At 33.6% G+C, this 25,004-nt stretch overlaps 1 protein-coding gene across 1 annotated transcript in view; it reads right to left on the reverse strand.

Annotated features, from left to right (window-relative positions):
- The window catches only part of LOC132565209 (reversion-inducing cysteine-rich protein with Kazal motifs-like), an 80,135-nt gene that overhangs the window by 54,420 nt on the left and 711 nt on the right, over positions 1–25,004 (reverse strand). The window contains exon 3 of the mRNA XM_060229843.1: positions 1,893–1,982. Within this exon, the coding sequence (XP_060085826.1) occupies positions 1,893–1,982 (90 nt within the window). The remainder of the gene's footprint in view (positions 1–1,892; positions 1,983–25,004) is intronic.

A 25,004-nucleotide genomic window follows, 5' to 3' on the forward strand; every position in this document is an offset into this window, starting at 1 on the left:
CACTAAAAGATGGCAGAGTATACTTTGTATATTAAAGAGTAAATGCTGAAACCTATTCTGAAAATGTAATGGGAGTATGCATCCAGGTGTTTACAAAATTTACGATTGCATCCTTCCATCTGCCATGAATGTTTGTAGGCATGAAAGATGTATTAATACTTAAAATAGATTTAACCCCGAACACTTTTTAACAACCCCTATTATCTCCACACCTTCCATGAATGGTCAGACCAACATACGATACTAACATCCTTTCACACATCCATCACTCTCCTAACTCCTTGTCTCTACACGTCCCATGGACACAACAATGTCCCACCTTGATCACTTGTCCCTCAATTTCAAATCTCCTTGTCTCTACACTTCCCATGGTCACAATGTCCCACCTTTATTACACGTCCCTCACTCTCCAAACTCCTTGTCTCTACACGTCCCATGGTCACATCAATGTCCCACCTCTATCACGTCCCTCACTCTCCAAACTCCTTGTCTCTACACGTCCCATGGTCCCAACAATGTCCCATATCTATCACACACCCTCACTCTCCAAACTCCTTGTCTCTACACATCCCATGGTCACAATGTCCCAACTCTATCACTCACCCCTCACTCTCCAAACTCCTTGTCTCTACATGTCCCATGGTCACAACAATGTCCAACCTCTATCACATGTCCCTCACTCTCCCAACTCCTTGTCTCTACACGTCCCATGGTCACATCAATGTCTCACCTCTATCACATGTCCCTCACTCTCCAAACTCCTTATCTCTACACGTCCCATGGTCACAAAAATATCCCACCTCTATCACACGTCCCTCACTCTCCAAACTTCTTGTCTCTACAAGTCCCATGGTCACAAAAATGTCCCACCTTTATTACACGTCCCTCACTCTCCAAACTCCTTGTCTCTACACGTCCCATGGTCACATCAATGTCCCACCTCTATCACGTCCCTCACTCTCCAAATTCCTTGTCTCTACACGTCCCATGGTCCCAACAATGTCCCATATCTATCACACACCCTCACTCTCCAAACTCCTTGTCTCTACACATCCCATGGTCACAATGTCCCAACTCTATCACTCACCCCTCACTCTCCAAACTCCTTGTCTCTACATGTCCCATGGTCACAACAATGTCCAACCTCTATCACATGTCCCTCACTCTCCCAACTCCTTGTCTCTACACGTCCCATGGTCACATCAATGTCTCACCTCTATCACATGTCCCTCACTCTCCAAACTCCTTATCTCTACACGTCCCATGGTCACAAAAATATCCCACCTCTATCACACGTCCCTCACTCTCCAAACTTCTTGTCTCTACAAGTCCCATGGTCACAAAAATGTCCCACCTTTACACACGTCCCTCACTCTCCAAACTCCTTGTCTCTATACGTCCCATGGTAACAATGTCCCACCTCTATAACACATCCCTCACTCTCCCAAATCCTTGTCTCTACACACCCCACCTCATACATCCTTTACATGCCATTCCAAAAATCTCAAACCCTACACCACACCCTGTTCTTCCACTCTCCTAACCACCACAGGTGTAGCGTAGGGCAAGGAAGGATAAATAAGAAAGGAACACATCATATACTGAAGTAGAGATGGGAATCTGGAGCACTTTACAGCAAAAACTTTGGTAGACTCCCAAAAGGAGAAAGATTGAAAGGTATATGCAAATCTGACAATATTAAGGAAGTGATCAACCCAATTCTGTACTCTAATTCACCAAATTTTCTGTTACTTAATTGGGAGCAATAATTACTGCACATTAAAAATTTGCATATTTTTGATTGTGTGTATATTAACATTAGTTCCTTTCATCAATCACGTCTTTAAAAATAAGGCAATTTATGATCAAAATGAAAACTGTCTAATAATTACCTGTTGTGGTAGACAAAATTCACTCACAAGGACCAGATTCTTCAATTGCCCTAACTCATTCTTGTTGCGTTCAGAGTCAGGATTAATCAGCTGTAAAAGAAAACGAACAAAATGCAAATGATTTATTTAAACAAGAAAATAGCATACTGTCACTTAATACTGTATTTCATTCCCTCCCCTACACCCGCTTTTTATTTTTCAAAGTTTGACAAAGGGCTAAGGCAAGGATTAAGACTTTTAAAGTGTCTGTTCAAGAATGAGTCAGAAAAAGTTTTCAATGGGAGCAGAGGGAAAGGTAAATGCAGATATCATTTTGACCTCAAAGTTCAAATTCCATGTGCAAAAACTATAATTGCTAAAAACATTCAAGTCAAATTATTATTGCGTGAATTTGGCTTGTGACAAGGGGATCATTTTGCAATTACCTGTAACATTTATTTCAATTTAAACCTTAATGTCGTGTTTTTATTTACATACATGATTCTGCATGTACTATGTTACATCCCGACTGGCTGTGACTCATCGCAACATCGACTGATTGGTCCAGTCATATTGCTAGTATTAATCAAATGTGTCATTACAATCTTATCCAACTTATTCAATATGATGGGCTACAATTTTAAGACTTTGGATTTCCGAGAACAATGTTATCCTACTTTTTCAATATTCTGGGTAGGGTAAAGACTTTCGGCAGTCCTTTGATGATAAGAGAGATAATCCTGCATTCCCTTTGTAGCAGTCTACCTGGGGTGTACACCTGACCAGGTATTAAACTACCTGTAGCTTTGATATTGACGAGAAATCCATGGCTCCGAGAATTTTCTCTGATAAACAAATTATTTCTATTAGTATTAAATTACAAATTCCAAAATTAATCCTGTATCATGTTTTGAAATAAGACGACCTGAAATAGTGAAAACTTAATTGACAATGCGATGAAAAATGAAGGATTAGATACTGTGGAAGTGCTTGTAAATCCTGTATCTTTCAGATTAGAAAATATGATAACTAAATATTCCTATCAATACAAAGGGACCTCAAGAAAATTAAAGATTTGATGTCTTTTTTCAATGTCAGGACTTCAAAGTAAGAGACAAATACAATAAATATATTTGTGTGCTTAAGCTTAATTTTTGTGTTGAAATCTCAAGTATAAGTACACATTTCTCAAAACATTTGAGATTTTCCCTTAAAGTCAATATTCATGACAGAGCTTACTTAGGCTACCTTGGGTTTCAACTGACCAGGATAATGGCTGAAAAGTCTTTACTTTTAATCTCAACTCCGCTAATGGAAGTCAAATAGACTCTGTCTTGTATTTCAGTAACCTTAGAAGATTTCTAAAAGAATATTGCAGAATCTTAAAAGGTATTTGTCTACTTCATCAGTCTTTCCATATTCTGGTAATTATGTTCATGATTCGTTAAAAAAATTTACTAACAGAACCTAGTTCAGGTAAAAAAAGTAGTATTGATTAATGAAATCTAATATCTATCATCAGTAGGCACCAGACTAAAGAATGAGAAAAAGGATGAGGGATGTTTCATGATAGATGAATGTCATAGGCAATCCGTACAAAACAAGAAAAGATATTAAGGAGAAATTTTGGATTAAGAAACAGAATGACAAGAAAATTGAAATACCAATCAGTGAAGGATAAACTGTAATAACATTGATAGGGAGGTTGTCGGATTATACATGTGATAGATAAAGGTCAATTTTTTAGTTTGGAAGACAGACAGAAAAGAATGATCACCATCCAGACCTGGGATAGACCACGATGACATGGTTAGAGAGACTGCAGAATACCATGATAGACATGTAAAAGATGAAGTCTGACAGAGAGATGAGAATGGTCCATATCCAGATACAGGGATAATTAACCACAATACAGCTTTGCATGATATAAGTGAATTTTGCAATCTTGGGCTTAGCACAGTGCATGAACATTACGGAAAGGGCACATCATTGGTAGACAAATACTGAAGGATGAATTTCTCAAGAGATGCTAGGGATGTGGTACATCTGATTTTAATACCCATATGTATGTAGAGTGAGAGGGATATATCATAACAGACAATGGAAAACGGAATCTATTGTATATACAATACCAAGCAAATAGCGCACTTCAGAATTCATAACTCAAGTGAGCAAAAAATTAGGGGTGTTTTTCAGCAACTATCTGAAGTCAGAATAAATATTGTTCTTTTCTGGATTTCAAAGATAAACACTTAGGTACAATTTTGAGATAAATACACAGCTACATTTCACGCCAAACCATCAACTCCAGGGCATCTGGTTGGGAGGCAACTGTGACAGACCTATACCAACACAATCAACTTTATGTACCCAGATGCTGCTTTTTCTACAACGCAGGTGGGGGATTCTCCCCCAAGGGCCTCAAAGCCCCTCAAAATCCCCCCTCCCTAGTTGGACTAAGACATAGGAGGAGGCATCTGTTTATTGTCGAAATCACCTTAAGGAAATTGCTTTCTGCCTCTCTTGCAATTTATTGTTCTTTTCCCTTTAAAACCCCTATACCTATAAGCTTCAATTTAAAAGTAAGCCAGCAAAGCTAAAGATTTGCTAAGTTCAGTGTGTTTGTCTATAACCACAGAGACTTTTTTAACTAGAAATGCATAGCACTTGCTATCATTTGCAGCAAGTCTTGTACATGATGGATCTGGCTGGTTGAAATGTTTTAAAGCAAGATGGAGTAAAAACTATTACATTTATAAATATTTGGCACAAGAACAAGAAAGCGACGCCTAAATTTCAGTGGGAATGATGACTTTCGAACAGGATGAAATATGACTGAGAAACCCACAATCAATAAAATGGGCAGAGCTTAGGAAAGGAAATAACTTTTCAATTTTCAAGATATTTCTGTAGCCCCAAGTAAAGACACTTGTCATTTATATAAATGAATGAATCTAGCTCTTCCCACGATATCGAAATATTCAAAATATCAATTTATTTGATGTATTCTGAAAGGTCATATACATGAATATATGTGCAGCTGAAATCAACTTTTCAAATCAGGACATGCCGAACCGACATTTTACACATAAGTACATGTTATCAGCGTCTGACAGCCTTCATCCCCGTAAGGCATGATTTATTTATAGATAACACACCAACCATGTAATATTCTCTAATTGAATCAACATTCTAAAAAAAAGAAACTTACCCTATGCTAATTTTATTCAGATTTCCTCTTCTTGTATAAAGTTTTGTAAGAATGTTCATGTGATTTTAACTTTGAATAATATCCTACGGTATGCATGGTCTTTCGTGTCAAATACAATGTATGTAATGACTATTAATGCAATGGAAAACACATTGTCTAACAGTAGATGTTGAAAACCATCCGTAAAAATTTTGAGGCAATTCCCAGTAATGAATTCTCAACATCAGAATTCCATGCACCATCTGTCATGATGCCATGAGGTCAAATGTCATCAAAAAAGTCACATGATGTATAGTGTGAACATTAATTATTTCTCCGTCAACTTTAATACATCTACAACACACAATTCAGTTTTCAATGTGATGTTAAAACTCAATTCAGAGATAATCAAAAACAGTTAAATATGAAATAACATTTGACAAACTACAGATTTTATTCATAAACCGTACATCTTATTCCATATTATCTCACAATACAGCATACATCTACACCATATTATCTCACAATACAGCATACATCTACACCATATTATCTCACAATACAGTATACATCTACAGCATATTATCTCACAATACAGTATATATCTACACCATATTATCTCACAATACAGCATACATCTACACCATATTACCTCACAATACAGCATACATCTACACCATATTATCTCACAATACAGTATACATCTACACCATATTATCTCACAATACAGCATACATCTACACCATATTATCTCACAATACAGCATACATCTACACCATATTATCTCACAATACAGTATACATCTACACCATATTATCTCACAATAATACAGTATACATCTACACCATATTATCTCACAATACAGTATACATCTACACCATATTATCTCACAATACAGCATACATCTACACCATATTATCTCACAATACAGTATACATCTACACCATATTATCTCACAATACAGTATACATCTACACCATATTATCTCACAATACAGTATACATCTACACCATATTATCTCACAATAATACAGTATACATCTACACCATATTATCTCACAATACAGCATACATTTACACCATATTATCTCACAATACAGTATACATCAACACCATATTATCTCACAATACAGTATACATCTACACCATATTATCTCACAATACAGCATACATCTACACCATATTATCTCACAATACAGCATACATCTACACCATATTATCTCACATTACAGCATACATCTACAACATATTATCTCACATTACAGCATACATCGACACCATATTATCACACAATAAAACAGTATACTTAAGTTAAAAAGGATAACACAACTGCCAAAGTATTATCTAACTGTGATATCATGGAGGTTTACTTTCATTGCTTGACACTCTTTATTTATAAATCTATGCGTCCACAAATTACAAACTTGATATGAGCATACGGTGTATTCATAATCATGTCCCTAAATGTTTCTATAACAACCACTAGAACGCTATCACTTGACCCTCTTGAACCATTGTTATTGTTTATATTCAGAAAAATTGTCATGATTGAAAAGAATCCTTACAAAGTCCTTTTCTGGGTCAAACAAATGGGCATATTGTAACTATACCCCTATAACTAGTGAAGTATTTGTTTATATCAATTGACAACTCTGGGCGTAAAGTTACTATATCGTTACAGTGATTGGTTGGGAAGCACTAATGGTAATTAATCCACTCGCCTTTCACTTCAGATATTGAGGTCACCTGCCTTACCATGTGGCATTTTAAACAAAAATAACAAAAATGAAGATATATTTGAAGCAATGCTATGACACAGTCATCTGATATCTTTATCAATTGAAACAATCTGTTCTTTTTTATCTAAAGATTTCTGGTTTCCCTGTATAGCACACTGTGATAACACAACGCTTTGATAGCAAACTGGAGAGCTGATATCATATCATTTACTGTGACATCACAATTCTACAGCAATATCACTATATCGTTTGCTGGAGAAAAACCAGTTGCTGATTTTTACAAACAATATCAATAAATGTTTTGGATTAAAAAATAACCTTACACCTGAAAGATAAAATAACATAATTTGATTCGTTAGGGAGATATAACAAAGTTACATGTCTTCTGATACAAAGTCTACATGGGCTTGGCAGGAACACATTAGGTGATAGCGAAACTATGTTAAAAAACAAGCAGCATTTCAAGTCGTACAAACCAAATATTTTCTGTTTCCCAGCAATACTGATAACAGCTTTTCATAACCTGTACTTGTCTTATCACTTAAATTGCAAAGATAAACAGATCATCTCATACTGGAATAGGTTAATGAACCTCGGAGCTCTGAAGTCACATGATGAGGACCACATGTGGCGGAGGAAATATGTACCCATTCGGAACACCTCCAGATTTTAAATATATCAGTGTTGACAACATTATACTTCAGAAATGAACATGCCATAAATAGAAATCACCTTTATCACTAGCAGAATGAACGAAAAACACATCCACGTAAAAAAGTTCCTATCATAATTAGCACTTCATTTCAAAAAGCTAGACCAATTTTACTGCCAGTTCAGGGAAATACAACTAAAGGTAATCCATGGTATCGTATGTTTGACTTCTATATATATATGGTATCCACTTTCAGAGTCTTAAAACAACAACTGTTCCTTCAGTAAAAATCATTTTTAGAAACTACAAATTCAACAAAACTTTAGGATTCCTTCTGTACACCAACGTCCAATTGCTAAAAAAAAACCTTTCTTCATTTAGAATCCCTAATATCTCCTTGTTAAGGGAGGACAATGATTTAATAGAGATGTAACACAAGAATTAAGCACTAGATGATGACTACAGAGCTTTCACTATATTTGGTGGTGTTTATTTATGCCGCAGAATGCATCCTTACATATACAACTGTGGTAAATACTTGCCACAAGAAATGGCTTGGCTCAAGATATCTTCTCTTTTGCTTGTTCAGTTGAGCGTGAGACTAGTAAGCCTGAGGTCCCATCCCAGGACCAAAACTCCAATATTCACAACCATCATTTCATTCCTAAATTGAAATTTTAAAACGAAATTTTTAAACAATCTTTGATAAAAAACTAATCAATTAGATTTTCAATTACTGCAAAATCTTCATTTAACACCAAGTTAATCCCAAATGTCTGAAAGATAAGTATGTTGGAGATAGGCTTCAATGCTTTTGTTGTTAAATATAATAAATATGATGCCCATTTAACATACAAAATGCAACCTGTCATCACTCCTAAAAAGAAATGGATAGCATTCCATTACATTTTCCTCAGTCGCAATAGTTCCATTTAATTTCTATTTTAACACGCGTATATGCACACAGTTAATAAAAAAAAAAATTATCAATAATTCAGCACTGCTTTCAACAAAAATCCATCAATACAAAAGTCAACACAAGCTTACATAGGACCAAAAAGGATTATAATAAATCTCAATATAGTTTTGCCTTTTCAATTAATTTTTTCTAGTACCAATCAAAATATGAATTAAAATGTTATTTATCAGAGTGCTGATTCAAACTGTGTACATATGGCTATGTTTTTGTTCGTGATCATTCAGTTCTGTGTAAACGCGTAAAGCCCCCTAATACATCACCACTAGCAATTACTGGTTCATAAATGCACCTTTCTTCCCCCATGAAAATCAGATGTATTGTATGTGAAGGCCAATTTCAACTCCTAGTGTTCGATCTGATGGGACTGAATGAAATATAGAATTCTGCTTGTCCCATGTGTTGGAGCTAGTGCTAAAGCCATGGGTTACAAAGGCCGTATATTGCGCTACAGCCAACTACTTCCCTACCAAATCATTACAGTGTATGGTATTGATCAGTGCTTTCCCTGTTATGGAGGCTGTGACTAGCTGTCAAGCAAGTCTCTCTATCACTGATGTCATCTCTCTGCTGTTGATTCAAACTGTGTAAGACCCCACAAGCATACACAGACTGGTATTGTTTTCTATCTTAACTGCTGTTGTGTTTTATGATGTCGTATTTATACACACACTACTACATGAAGGAAAAAAATTAATAATATCGGTTTAATAATGTTTTCACAATCTTACTTCAACTCTTCAATGTCCTTCAAAGCAATAACAGACTGATTTTGACCACAGATTACAACATGTCACAGATAAGGAACGCTTATGGAAGAAAAAGGTTTATACTAAAATAATGATGGGGTATTACAATTCGCAGGAGTCAGAATGTACAAAAATGTACGCACGAGTCAGAATGTACAAAAATGTACATTTTTAAATGTAAATTATAAATCAATTCTTATTCCATACAATACATGATGACAGGTATACATCGGATATAATATAAATCTTAAGAGCTAAAATAAGGGGCTTTTCACATACATGTCTTTTGTACAATCCTCAAGCAGGTTTAAACACAAAAATGCAAAAATTCAAAGACTTGGTATAAACATTAAACTGGAGATTGATTGGATTTTAATTCTGATAATGTATATTCATTCATCAAATTTTATCCTTTATTATTACCTCTACATGTTTTGAGCATTAATGTCAGTAAACCAAAGTATAACTGCCACAATGAAATAACATTTACAACAGGGACAAAAACCATTAATAGCGAAAAACACAATTTCGAGGACTTCCCTCCTGGCAGGTAGTAGGGTTGATTGGTGCATACTTTTTATAAAAGACACAATGTGCACAAATCTTTACAATTATGATAAGAAAATAACCTATTTGTGAGACTTTCTAACATAAATAAGCATCTCAGCAGCCATTTTATGATTAGTTGGATGCAAGTGTGTCTGCATATCACTAATCCTTAGCAGCTCCTGCGTTTTAAGCATTTCTTGATAACATCATCTGTTTCAGCTCTGATCTGGAAAAATCTGATGTTTCAAAGATTCGGAATGAACAATGTTTCGACACTGGTCTAGATAATGCAATTGTTTTTAAGCTTGGGAATGGACACTGTTCTGACCCCGGTTTGAAATACTCAGTTGTTTTTTTGCTTGAGAACAAACAATGTTTGAACCCTGAACTGGAATACTCGGTAGTTTAGCTGCAACACATTTCGAATTTGCTTTGTAAAAACCAGCTAATGTATCTTGGGTTCAAGATGAACTCTGGTATGCCCATCAGTTTGCCTTTTGGTTCCATTGTTCTCATTTGAGAACATGACATTACTTACTTGAATTGACCAAGATTTACATGGTGGCTGTGTCTTCAATGAAGCAGAAGATGCTTATTATTCCGGAACACTTGGTCTCATCTCCATGTACTATTTCAGGAATTTCCGTGTAAATCTTTCTTTAGTTCATATTTTGCCCTAGTTTTATTGAATTTGAGTTTGGAATATGATTCTAAATCACATGTTGCTATTTTTTTCCTTGTTTCCTTTCAGACCTGGGTTTAACAAAGTCAAATTAAGTGTGAGGTTTTCTCAATGCTCTGAATGTGAAAATTAAACCAAATACACCCATATTTTAAGTCATACATACGCTACAAATCTTTTACAACATCACAGGACATTATCTTAACAGGCTGTGTAATTATTAATAATATTAGCTTATATCTCAAAGATACATTTGTCAACATGGAGAAAGAAAGGGATGAAATATTATTAACTGTATGTATTTTGTATTAAACTGACCTATCTGTCTCATATCGACCCATCAAATGGGTTTATGCTGTATTTCATGGGTGTGTCTGCCATGTCTGCACGTCAAGAAACCACTATTAATAGGTTACATGCAGGAGCTGATGAACAACATCATGGCGACACAAAACCTGGATACACATAGTTTAAAAACCCTCTCATCATATCAAGCCATAAACAATTAAAGTTTTTGTTTTCATTTTCTTTCAAAACGTAAAATAATTCGACATTTTTAGATATACATAATCATTAAGAAACAATAAGATTTAACTAGTTTATATTATACTACATTATTATACTATAAAATCATACATTTTCTTCCAAACTTTATTTTCATTGAATGCATCCGTACTCTTAGTCCACCGATTCAATATTTTTTTATGTCCACAAACAGCTTAATTAAGTATAACATTTACTGCGCTATATCTATCCAAAAAATCGAGTATCCACAAAATAAGCATTTTTTGAAAAACCACAAAAATCAAGCACCTTGAAAATACATGATTTTGCAGTATTATTCTTATAAAAATTTATCAGGCAAAAGTTTAATTAACACTTGTACTTGTATATATTTATGGAAGTAAAAACTGCAACTATACATGAGCCCAGTAAATTAAATTTGTTGTTGGTTGGGTTTGTTACAGGTCTCGATGACTCTTCATATTTCTTGGCATTGTCTCACTAACAAATGTCAGTGTTCTGCTGGCAAGTTTGCAATCACAAAGATTTCTATAAATACTGAACAATGAATAAAAACAGAGTTTTTTTTAAGTAAGGAAAAATGGTCCCTTACAACAATTTTGTGTGGTATATATAGAATTAGAAGCAGAAGTATATTTCTATCCAAATTTCATCACTTTCACATAGAATATAAGAGCCATATTTTCCGAAGCCATTGCGAATTCTCCATTGTAAATCATTCTTTTCTTGAATGTCAAATAATGTCTTGATCAAAAAGGTGATTCTTTACCAAGATTCTATTTTCATGTACTGTTGTCATATTTTACCAAGTTTTATAAAAATATACGGACATCTGCGATTCTGTAAATTCCATATTGATCAGGCTCCATTGTGAAAGGATATGGCACGGCAATATCTGCCTGGCTTTGCTGCCCTTATTAGTTCACAAACTTCCCTTAATTGGAATCTACAGCCCTTGGCTACCCTAAAGATTAAATATCACAGCGTACAAATTATGTGCATATTGGATTTTCAGATTTAGCACGCTAACAAATCTCTACATATTCAATGCTACAGATTTATGAATTTCGGATAGAATTTAGAATGTGCACTAAATTTATATCTCTTGATCTCAAAAACTGCAATCTGATCAGAGCAAATATTGATCCTAAAATAAACACTTATCTCAAACATCACGTTTAACATAAATCAATATTCAAAGATTTGATGATTAAAATTCCTCATCTATTTTATAATTTTATTTTCGTAACATGATATTGTATCGTAAACATACAAAAATAACCGAAACCATAATATAATTCATAAAGGCTCAGCGTTTGATATTGGAATCAATATCTAAATTCATAAATGTATCTGACAATTACAAATGATTCATTCATCCCGTATTTGATATTTCATAAAGCAAATCTTTTATCTTTTCTGATATTAAGAAAGAACAGATCGATCACAGTATTTGTCAGAAAAGTATTTCCTTCATGAAGCCAACCAAACTTTACCTTATCAACTAATTAAAACTAAACACAATCAAACAGTGAATGACACCATGTGAAGCCTACAGCAATTTTGTGAAAGAAAGAAAGAAAGAAAGAAAGAAAGAAAGAAAGCAATTTTGTGAAAGAAAGAAAGAAAGAAAGAGAACGAAAGAAAGAAATATACCAGGGTTATTAAAGGTAAAAATATGGTAAGTTTTGCTAATGTTCTGTTATAGTCAATACAGTAAATTTTGTTAATACAAAAAAGGCTAATTACCATGGATAGATGGGATACAGGCGTGTTCACTATTAGGACTGTATAAAAAAAAATCAATCTCTACTCAAGGAAACATTAGAATTATATGCAGGCTTGACTGCAACCGAAATACAGACTAGCTCGAATCAATAGAAGTCATGATCAGTCTCCTCCAAGAACACTAGAACTAACCACAATAAAAATATCCATGCAGAAAACTATCCATATAAATTATGTACCGGACTAGAAACATTATCGCCATTTATAAATATAATTAAATCTTAATGCAAGTTTACGCTGTCTACTTTTATGTTTAAGGTAGTGCTATAACCAACATTTGTGAATGGAGTTGTGGTCCGTTCCACTTCTTGTGCTGAGGCTTATTAATGTACCTAAGTATTTAACTGAAGTCTATTTTTTTCAGCCATTTAGCAGTTCTTTTCTCCGAATGCCTAATTTTTACCACAAGATTACAAAGTGAATATCAAACTTGTGAGTTTCAATTGACACAGAATCAAATTGCATGTTTCAGTTCTTTCCCTTAAATGACAAAACTGTGACATCACTAAATCAGCCACTCCCGTAATGACATTAAAAGGCAAAAATATCCACTCAGCTAAATAAAACGGTTGTGCATTATATGACATAACTTTGTTATTGAAGAATTTGCATCATTATACTACAAACATACTTTTTTCGCCCAATAACATATAAATATGTGTTGTCTCTAAATGGTAAAATCCATATTTTGCCCTCATTAAGTTTGCCCTTTGCTTATATAACATATGAATCTGTAGTGTATTAATATTTGCTATAATGATTAGCTTGTCTCTATTTATGGAAACAGGAAAGGTCCTCTGTACACATTATCCTCATGGTTATATAGCTGTAAACTATATGCACTGCATCCTTGCTCTGCCCATGCATATATGTGATAGTTATCACTGGAAAATCACTGCAACCATAAAATAGGTTTCATACCTTGCTTATTAAGGATGCATAGTACATTTTTATCTATCACAATGAGATAAAATCTTAATCTGTCATATTAAGGATGCCATATAGCTTCCTTTCAATCATATTAAGGTTGTATGCTACCTTTTTACTTGTCATATAAAGGATGTATTCTACTATGCTACCTTTTTACCTGTCATATTAAGGATGTATGCTACCTTTTCATATGTCATATTAAGGATGCCTGTTGCCTTTCTTTTAATCATATTAGGTTGTATGCTACCTTTTAAACTGTCATATTAAGGATATATACTATCTCTCTATGACTCACATCTCAATTTGTAAGAGGTTCAGTTTGGATAAGAAAATGATTATGATATCTATTTTATCCCCTTTGATGAACAACTATTGCTTTACAACGAACCTTCTGTTGACCTCTGCTATAATTATATTTGTCATTCTTGATCAACAAGAATACTGCATAGATTCAGTGATATATTTTAAAATCATAATATTTTTTTGTTAAAATGAGTTTTTCTATTTTAGACCACACATTCATATCACCACAAATTTTAGAAACGATCAAAACTAACAATTCCACAGTATATCATCTCCGATTACAATCTCCATGTTTACAAATAGAAATTATAAAAATAAATGAAGATTTCTTTTTTAATATATAACAATTATTTAGTTCTGCATTTAGTCAGAAATTTAAACATCCTTTATCTAGTAAAACCACATAACGAGAGTTTAATTAAATTCTTATCAAAAGTTGATCGCCATAAAAACAAGACGTGGTTTTATGTTTTTCGAACCCACTGGAGGAAGCGCTGCTAATGATGCTATCTGGGTAATGACGTTTCACTTCCATTGGTTGAGATTTGTATCTCATGATTATACAAGAAAGCAGCACCACTGATCAACAAAGATCTGTCAATGTCAACGGAGACTGTGGCTGTATTCTACACATTTAACTATCTCCAAATATTTCCTAGCCATGTTACCTAATGGTGGTGGCACATGATCACCATTGAACTGCATGAAAAATGCCAATTAAAAGTTGACTTATCTTACAGCTTGGCAAAATGCATATCTTTTATGTCAATTAAATGGAACACCATTACTGTGTGTACTTTTTTTCATCACCTTTAGTCATTGATGACAGCCAAATGGCAACCATTTATAGTCGGCCTACACGTACACGCTTAGTTTGCTCCCTTGGTGCCTAATTAACAGTCATGCTTTGCACGTATTTCCCATTACCCATAATAAGTCCTGATTGATATGCTTACCATTAATTCAAAAAAAATTGCATAGGAGTGCTGTGTTTTTGTAAATTTAATAAACTGTGCTGGTTTGCTTGCCGGAAATCAGGATTTTTTCACAATTGATTGTTTTGGCTTGTTTATCCTAAATCCAGATTTTTTTTTTACAAATGATTGTGTTAATAACTTCATGAAAAAAGTTGTCATAATGTTGGACTCTTTCATGTTAAATAATGTGTGATTCTTAGTCTTGAATATAAATCCTGTCAGAATGTTCTTTCAAATTTCTATAGAAAAATATATTATGATAGTAATAGTAGTGATTATATATATATATATATAATGACACTAACTTGATGTTACCATTTCCTTGAAAGTGTTATCTTACTGAAATGTGATATTTACCATTCCACATTATATTAGTCCTTTCATGCTATTTCTAATGCAGACTAACCACACTAGTCTAACTGATATTGTACAAAAATATTTTCTAGTATATATCCATATGTGGCAAACAATAACCACAAACATTGGTAAAAAGTGATTCAGTTGATTGATGGAATTTATTGTTTAAACTGAAAACTCTGAAAAATTATTGATTTATATCTTAAAAGAAAGTCGTTTTTCTTCACAACAATTTATTGATCAAATTTTATAACCAAAGAGCTCATTCAAATATGTATTTGCATGCACTAGAATGTCCACATCTGCATACAGAATTGCTTTAACTCACAGAAAAGGTTAAATTACATCACAACATTAAAATGTTGGCACCAGAACGACTGAATGAATTACTGGTTCAGCTGATGAACCATGTAATAGCTTGTGTGTGGTACTGTTCTCTAAACAAGCTTGCAAAACAAATGTCTGGCATATAACAGTTTTTATCACTTGTTAATTACAATGATATAACCCACTTAAGTGTGCAACCATACCACTATTCCTCAAGAAAAGTGACTAAAAAGACTTAAGGAAGTATGCTATCTCCATGTCTTATACAGGAAATGAGAGTAATATCCCTTTAAAATGTATATCTTTTATAATGTTTCAATGTTTTCCTTGTCTGGTTTTAACTTCAGGATTTGGTAATAACACTTTGGACATTTGAAGAATCACTAAGAAGTATACAAAATGAATACAAAACAAAAAAATCTAAAACCTCACATTTCTACAAGACACTCCACAGAATCAAATCATAGTTCCGAACATATATTTCTTTACATTACTGGCAAAAAGGAACATCATTTACAGCATTTAGGACCCACAAATGTATATGGCAATGGTGAGGTATACCTTTATTACATTTTATTACAGCAATGAAATTTACCACGTTATCATTCAGTTAATAATTCTATTCAAAATTCATAACAAACCAACCGATTCAATATCTTATCGGCTGACAGTACAAGACGATCACCAGAAAAGTACTCTGTGAATAATAAGGGTGTCATTGGAATCAAGTTCATTACAAAGAATAATTGGCACATGGAAAACATCTGATATCTGTTATTACTGACATAAAATTTTATAATTTTCCCTTGAACTTCAAATAAATAACACGCTACTCATTGTAAATATCCTATCTCTCTCCTTCCCGTCCTCCTCCCCACTATCAACTATTATGAGCAATATCTCCTCTGGCTGTTGGTGCCATACGCCCTTCCTATAGACCTATGCTCTTCCTTTAGACCTTTGCCCTTTCCATAACAACAATCTGTGATCCATCACTTACAGAGTTCATCCCAGTGAGCACCCCTTCTGTCTTTATAATACAGGGTTGTTGTCATAGTGACACTAATTAGACATCAAGTGCAAGCCAATGAACCGGAACACAGACCAGTGATCACGTCAGATATGCTTAGATGATTTTCACACAATTTTTTCAAGAATGCTGAAACACCTTAACCTCCGTGTTATAAAAAACTAACTACCGTAAATTAAGCACTTGAAAATTTTCAAATTTATTTTTTATAAACTAAACTGTTAATAATATACAATGTCTTGTCAAAAGCAGCAATGTTATTACAAATATATAAGATAAAGAAATCTAATGCATTTTTCTTTGGTCTTGTTGAAGCAATTATAAGATCAGGAAGTAGCAGAAAATCAATGGAATTAGCAAGCATAAAGTTCATAATCATGCAATAGACTTAATCGGAAATAACATTGAAATCACAAGTCATATACACTATATACCATATTTATCCACAAAGAAGCCCCTGACACAAATATGCCCTCTTCTTCATTTCTGCACAATGATCAATTTTCATATATTAAGCTACCAGCATTTCACAAAAAAACCTTCACCAGATTTTAATACTAAACTTTCAATACTAAATTTTTGAAAATGGGAGACAGCTTATTGAAGGGTAGATACAGTAAATGAGACAGTCTCGACTGGCCAAGAAATCTGAAGTAACTCTCATGCCAGTGAAAGCCTCCGTCAGCTACACCACAGATCTAATTGAGAATAAGACAAGTTCCATAAAATGTGAAAGGATTTCAACCCAGAACCTCAAGTCTACTTGCCACATTCCCCTAAGTTATTAGAGGTTAAATTATTGGTAACTGACCCACTACAGTTTTGCTGCACTTGTGATTTTTAAATTGGCAAAAAGCCCTGAAAATGACACACTGTCTGGTAATGCCTAATCACAGATGTAGAGAAAATTTCAACAAATCTTCTGTAAGTGGTTCATACTGTAGGCTTATATAAATTTGTATTTCTATGTTGTATTTGACCTGTGACATCTATGACTCACAATTCCATTGTTTATAGGTTCTATATTAAGATCCTATAAATATCTTTGTATGTGTATTTCCCCGAAATGATATACATATTATAATTAAGACAGTCACATTTACAAATAAGATATAAGCATATTAACAGTGTATATCAGAGGGAACAAACCATACAAGTTAATAGTTTTATGACTTACATATTATGTAATATTATGTAAGCCATTTAATCTATCTTATGGTGAGACACATTAATTATTGTACGAACTTGTTGTAATCTAGACAATACTTTTACCTATGATGTAATTAAAACAAAATGCTGTGTGTTTCCGTCATTGTTATAACCTATTAATATTACGAACATGTACAACTTCCATTCGTGAAATCATTTTATTGTTGTTTACCTTCTATTAACACCAGAGGTCATTTGTGTTTTATTGCTATATACAATTCAGTCTTTTTTTTTTAAATATATCTATAAAAAAACCTAAATAAGAGCGTAACAAATCATTTTACCTTTGTTAATGAAACATTCGAAAAACCGCAAAATCTGTTCACATGAATTTTATCTGCTGTATCAAGACCAATTTTATTAACAGGTACCATAAAATAAAGTGTGTTGTATCTAATAGGATTCAAATATAATGATTTTAGCATGTTAATTTGAAAGATAAAAGTACATGTCAACTGCAAACAAGCAAAAAGATGAAGAAAGAAAATTCTGTAATGTTAAATACAAAATACCTGTCACTGTATCCATTTATTATCATAAGCAACTACACTCATCTCATAAAACCCTACACTTTGTGTTTCTGGTTCATAAAACTCTGTTTATAGGCCCCTACTTTTGTAAACCTCAGACTCGTATGGTTGACTTGGGATCGGGGTAACTTTTTTGCACACCAGCGAAGAGAACTAAAATATTACCTGGGCAAAAAATGCCTACATAAAATAAGTGTTAGTGGGTTGTCCTATATTAAATGGGGCTACTGAAAATCTACCAAGCCGAAAATTGTTTTATCATCTCTCTATGTGCATCATGAAACAGGAGTAACGACAACAACACTTACTCCATTAGACAGCTTTTAGCTACCTCTACGTATGTGTTATCTCCGTGATGTATTGTCATAAACTATAAAAAGGGAAAATCTATTTTGGTATTAAATTAAATGGAGGTATACATATCTGTAATAGCATGGTATATATGTATGTTAAATATAATTGAAATAGATAATTGATTTCTTACAAAAAATTATCTCTGAAATGTTTTATGATAAATACATAATTACCTTAATGTACAAAAATACGTTTATGCTGTATGTATATATGAGCACACTGTACATCTACATTCAACAATTACTGGTGATAATTAGTATAAAGAAAATTCAGCAACAGCATAATCTATGAAAAAGATATTTTGGGAATTTAAAATTTGACTAAAGTGCAAAAATTTGTGTAAATATATTTAAATATATTTACATTTACACCACCAACAAATATATACAGAGAACAAATCACAGAAAAATTTCAAAAATGCAATTTCAAATGGTTTCAAAAGCAATTTGTACAAAAATAATCATCAAATGTAGAAGCTTTAAAGTCTGCCAAAAACTTGAGTAAATATTTAATGGATATTACAATGCACAGCTTGTAATTTAAGTTTTACCCATGAATTGCTTGAATTCTACAACTAATATTTAAGTAAATTTACATGCAGCATTTTTTTTTCACTAATGGATTTCTTCCATCTAGCTTGGTGCCATGCTTATACACGTAGGATATATATACAAGTGAACATGGTTAACGCAACTGACCAACTAGGATGTCAGGGTGGTGTAGTTGGTTGGGCAGTTGTTGAATTACTTGGCTAAGTGATTTGGTGCTGTAGATATTTTGAGTTTGAGGCCTGAATAGGGCATAAGTCAACAATTGTCTTCCTCCGTCTGTTGTGTTACCAAGTTCAAATATCAAATAATTAACACAATACATACTAAACAGTAATGTATGTTGATGCAACGATTTCAGATCTGAATTCCATGTCAAAATTGTACCCCTGTTTAATATATATACATTCTCTATATAAATATCCTCTATGCTTCCATTCTATCAATACTGCTTGTCCTAGATAAAGATTATAAACTTCCCATCCAAGCCATCTGTCTGCTATGTTAATAACTAGGCAGCATATGGACTTCCTATCCATATTTTCCAAATTTGAACAGCTTATATGCTTGTTTTATTCATTTTTGTATCCTGTACAAACTAAAACCTCAAAACAATTTTAACAAAAAGGATTTCAATTTACAAACAAAATAACAACCTCTATGTCCATTTATAGGAAATGCATTATTTTAACTTTATAATGGTAACATTGACTTGGCTCTATAAAATGTATAATGACATTTATTATAATTCCATAAAACTATAGCAAAATATGGACAAAAGAATGATTTACACGGAGACTCCTAAAAACGTACCAGGAGAATAAGACCAGGTGATCAGGAAGAGTAAGCGACTTCTGCTTCATTGACAACACCCAGCATGTAATCATATGAACTAGCTATCACATGACTAACTTATTATCACTGTAATAAGACTTATTACATATTTTTTTGTTATTATCACACATGCTATTTGACCTAGCAGACCAGAGCTGTGATTGGCTGAAGGTTTCCATCACTTCCATGGTGACACCAACAAACAGAAAGGAGGAATGAGATACAGTATACAAAAGTTACCAATTCAAATTTTCTATCACCCTTATCAAATCCAATTCTCAGGTTTGTTTGTAATAGCATCAAAGTTAAGTGACGAACATAATCTTCTAATTCATTTCTTATACAAGATTTATGAAATGTATATTGTTTTAAATAAATACATGTATATTAGGAAGACCTGTATATAATACATTGAAATTGAAACTCTGTTTATTGAATAGTATAGGACTTCAATTTCTAAAATTAAAATAAATGCTTCAACTGGTTTACATATGCTAATTAAAGTAGACTGGAAATATATATATATATATAAATATTAAATCAAAAACATTTTTTTCAGAATTCACACATATTTATGATATCCGTTTAAATATTTAGATATTCATAACATAATTTTAATTTTTCCTCTGTTAGTATCATACTTTGTCTTATGTAAGAGTAATTGTTTCAGTCATTTATGCAGTAAGAAAATAATGAATTACATTCAGTACCATTAAACGTATGTAACAATGAATGCGAAAGTTCATGGTACTCAAGTGCATGTGTATATACAGTCATCAAAAACAACTTATTAAATTAATGAAAATTAATTCAGTGCTAAGTGCCAACTTTATGCCCTGGTTTAGGGATCTGTACAGGTATATATACTTGAATCATACTGAAGACATACATTAATGATTTATGATATTCAATCTTAAATTCATCCCAGTTATATATATATATCTAGTCATGACACTTACAGCAAGGAAACAGAATTTAATGACCAAGTCTCTACTCAGAAAATATGTGCATATCTAATTAAATCATTCCTAGGAGTGACAAGGTAGTATATAGCTGTTTTTGTTATTAATTATACAAAGGGACATTCATCCACCGTTCCTTAGTAGTGTTCTGTTGTCTCTCTGACATTCCTTCCTTCTTCTGTTCATGTGATGTTCCTTCTTTAATTCATTCTTGCGACATTTCTTTTCTTTATTTGCCCTGTGATGTTCCCTCCTTCTATCCCTGTAATGTTCCATCTTTCTATTGTCCCTGTAATGTTCCCCCTTTTTATTGTCCCTATTGTTCCTTCTGTCCCTGTGATGTTCCCTCCTTCTATTGTCCCTGTAATGTTCCATCTTTCTATTGTTCCTGTAATGTTCCATCTTTCTATTGTCCCTGTAATTTTCCATCTTTCTATTGTTCCTGTAATGTTCCATCTTTCTATTGTCCCTGTAATGTTCCATCTTTCTATTGTCCCTGTAATGTTCCCCCTTTTTATTGTCCCTATTGTTCCTTCTGTCCCTGTGATGTTCCCTCCTTCTATCCCTGTAATGTTCCATCTTTCTATTGTCCCTGTAATGTTCCCCCTTTTTATTGTCCCTATTGTTCCTTCTGTCCCTGTGATGTTCCCTCCTTCTGTCCCTGTAATGTTCACTCCTTCTACTGTCCCTGTAATGTTCCCTCTTGCTATTGTTCCTGTAATGTTCCCTCTTTCTATTGTCCCTGTAATGTTCCCTCTTTCTATTGTCCCTGTCATGTTCCCTCTTTCTACTGTCCCTGTAATGTTCCCTCCTTCTATTGTCCCTGTGATGTTCCTTTTCTTTCTATTGTCCCTGTAATGTTCCCTCCTTCTATTGTCCCTGTCATGTTCCTTTTCTTTCTATTGTCCCTGTAATGTTCCCTCTTTCTATTTTCCCTGTAATGTTCCCCATTTCTATTGTCCCTGTAATGTTCCCTCCATCTATTGTCCCTGTCATGTTCCTTTTCTTTCTATTGTGCCTGTAATGTTCCCCCTTTTTATTTTCCCTGTGATGTTCCCTACTTCTGTCCCTGTAATGTTCCCTCCATCTATTGTCCCTGTCATGTTCCTTTTCTTTCTATTGTGCCTGTAATGTTCCCCCTTTTTATTTTCCCTGTGATGTTCCCTACTTCTGTCCCTGTAATGTTCCCTCCTTCTATTGTCCCTGTCATGTTCCTTTTCTTTCTATTGTCCCTGTAATGTTCCCCCTTTTTATTTTCCCTGTGATGTTCCCTAGTTCTGTCCTTGTAATGTTCCCTCCTTCTATTGTACCTGTGATGTTCCTTTTCTTTCTATTGTCCCTGTAATGTTCCCTCCTTCTATTGTCCCTGTGATGTTCCTTTTCTTTCTATTGTCCCTGTAATGTTCCCTCCTTCTATGTTCCCTCCTTCTATTGTCCCTGTCATGTTCCTTTTCTTTCTATTGTCCCTGTGATGTTCCTTTTATTTTCCCTGTGATGTTTGTCTGTCCCTGTAATGTTCCCTCCTTCTATTGTCCCTGTCATGTTCCTTTTCTTTCTATTGTCCCTGTAATGTTCCCCCTTTTTATTTTTCCTGTGATGTTCCCTACTTCTGTCCCTGTAATGTTCCCTCCTTCTATTGTCCCTGTGATGTTCCTTGTCTTTCTATTGTTCCTGTGCCATTCCATTTTTCTTTTGTTACTATGATATTTTTGTTCCACACAATTCAACTTCAGTCATGATTTAACAAGTGTCTTGAAAAAATTTGTCATTTCCTTATAGAAGTAACTGTTCATTTCCAATTTCCATGTTAAGGTAGATTCAGAAGGAATATTCGCTTCATACAATACAACACATGAAGCTGAAAACATGACATAATTTTTAAGCAACAAAATTTAACAATAATCCAACTTTCTAGCTTTAGAATTTCTGGTAAAATAAAGCATTCTGTGCATTCTAATGTCAGTAATCATTTGGCATGTAAACCTAGTGAAACTTGGAAGTGGAGATCTTGTCACAAAATATGCAGGTTCATGACTGAAATGTTTAAGGTACACAATAATCGTTAAAAGGTGTCCATTTTAGGGAACACATTCATACAGGTATTATTCAGTCAGTATCAATGGCAATGATTTAATGTATCATGTGTGTAGCTGGAGCCTGGTCATAAGCCCATGTAAACATAAAGTTTATGCAATGTCAGAAAACAGATCTGTTAATTCATATACCAGACCAATCAACCAGGTCCGACAAAAATAAAAGTTAGAGAAACTTCATTATCTTAATCTCAAATCTGTGTCTGTGAAGAAACTTTAAACAACTAATTCTGTATAGTTAAATAATCTGACATTTTTACGTGTTATATGTGAACCATTTTTATAACCAGGTTCTTTCACAAAGAACACACAGGGAAAAGATGCCACAAGAATGAAGATGTTGAAAGTCATTATTCTGTGACAACTGCAGGTGTAAACTAAATCTACCATATATCAAGTCCAATATCTACAGGGCCTCTCACACCCCATTTTGGGACTGGGGCCCGCGACCCTTAGAATTGTGAAAAATAGTGGCGTTTTCCTTAGAATTGGGAAAACTTGGGGTCTAAATTGGGGAAAAAAGATACTATTTTGCATTGTGAATCGGCCCCAAATCTGGCAGATCTATAATAATCCTGGAACTGTATCTGTAGTGATTTCAGGAGAACTAACTGTACTAGGGTAGTGGCAATTTTACTATCTGCAGGTCAACACTGGAGGAGCAAGAGAATGTCAAGAAGGTGGACACTATTATATCTGGTTTTTATCTGAGATCAATCCCATATCCATCTCATTGGAAAACTAGCATTTTTTCTCTACACTTGTACCTGTATATTATATGCATAGTGATGCTCATGGTTGCTCTCTAAATATTTGACCTAATATTAAAAAAAATAGAATTGCATTCATGTAAAAATTCTACACTCTACACAAACCTGGCAAAAATGTTTCATTGGTATTTTAAACCTTACTGATTTTTATTTGTCAGTCTTCAAACCATGACATTGAACATGTTTTTCATATATGACATGAATTTAATAGAGAATTATCAGTATTGTTTACAAAATCAAAAACATTCCAAAATATAATTATCAAGGATTTCTTAAAAACCAGTAAACTTTGTATATGAATGGTTACTTTAAGTGACTTCATATTCCTTTCCTTCCTAGCTTAATATCTCAATGTGACATTAACATGGCATTTCCATTACATTAACCTGTCAGACAGAAGATGTCGGTTAATTAACAACATTTATAACTCATGTGATCATCATGATGTCATAATTGTAGCCACGGAGAAAAGTGTGGTATATGGGGCCAAAGGATTGTGCCATCAACAATAAACTTATATTATGTATTTCAACCAAGAGAAAAGTGTACATCCCTGAATGTAAATAATATTCAATGAAATGTCTTGATATGGCGTTCATAGATAATATAAATGACAGTGGTTTGCAGGCAAAAACATTATACAGGATTAAATGTCATTGTTCTTTCTGGTAGAGTAATATCCGTTCAATTTTAATTTTCAAAATTAAAAATATATTGAAAAAGCAAGCTTTACTGATGTTCTATGTGGGCAGAATCAGGAGTCACCAAGAAATACAGGGAAACAGGGGTGGTGGAGGAGCAGGCATAATATACTGTATAATGTATAAATTTGCTGAATCAACTCTGCTTAATCATAATCACTAATTTGTGATTGTTTCCCATTAAGTGTTAAAAGCATGTCATACATGGAGAAATTCCTGTCCATCAATCAGAATGATAAACCTTGTATCACAGAACATTGTCTTACCTGGTATATTAATTGACTTAAAATCAACAAATTAATATTCACTATCTAGACACTGTTAATGTTTAATATCCCTCCATTCAAGTGACCCTGTAC

The sequence above is a fragment of the Ylistrum balloti genome, unplaced genomic scaffold (genome assembly GCF_031769215.1).
Source record: "Ylistrum balloti isolate Yb309-2 unplaced genomic scaffold, AGI_CSIRO_Ybal_v1 Utg369702, whole genome shotgun sequence".
NCBI lineage: Eukaryota > Metazoa > Mollusca > Bivalvia > Pectinida > Pectinidae > Ylistrum > Ylistrum balloti.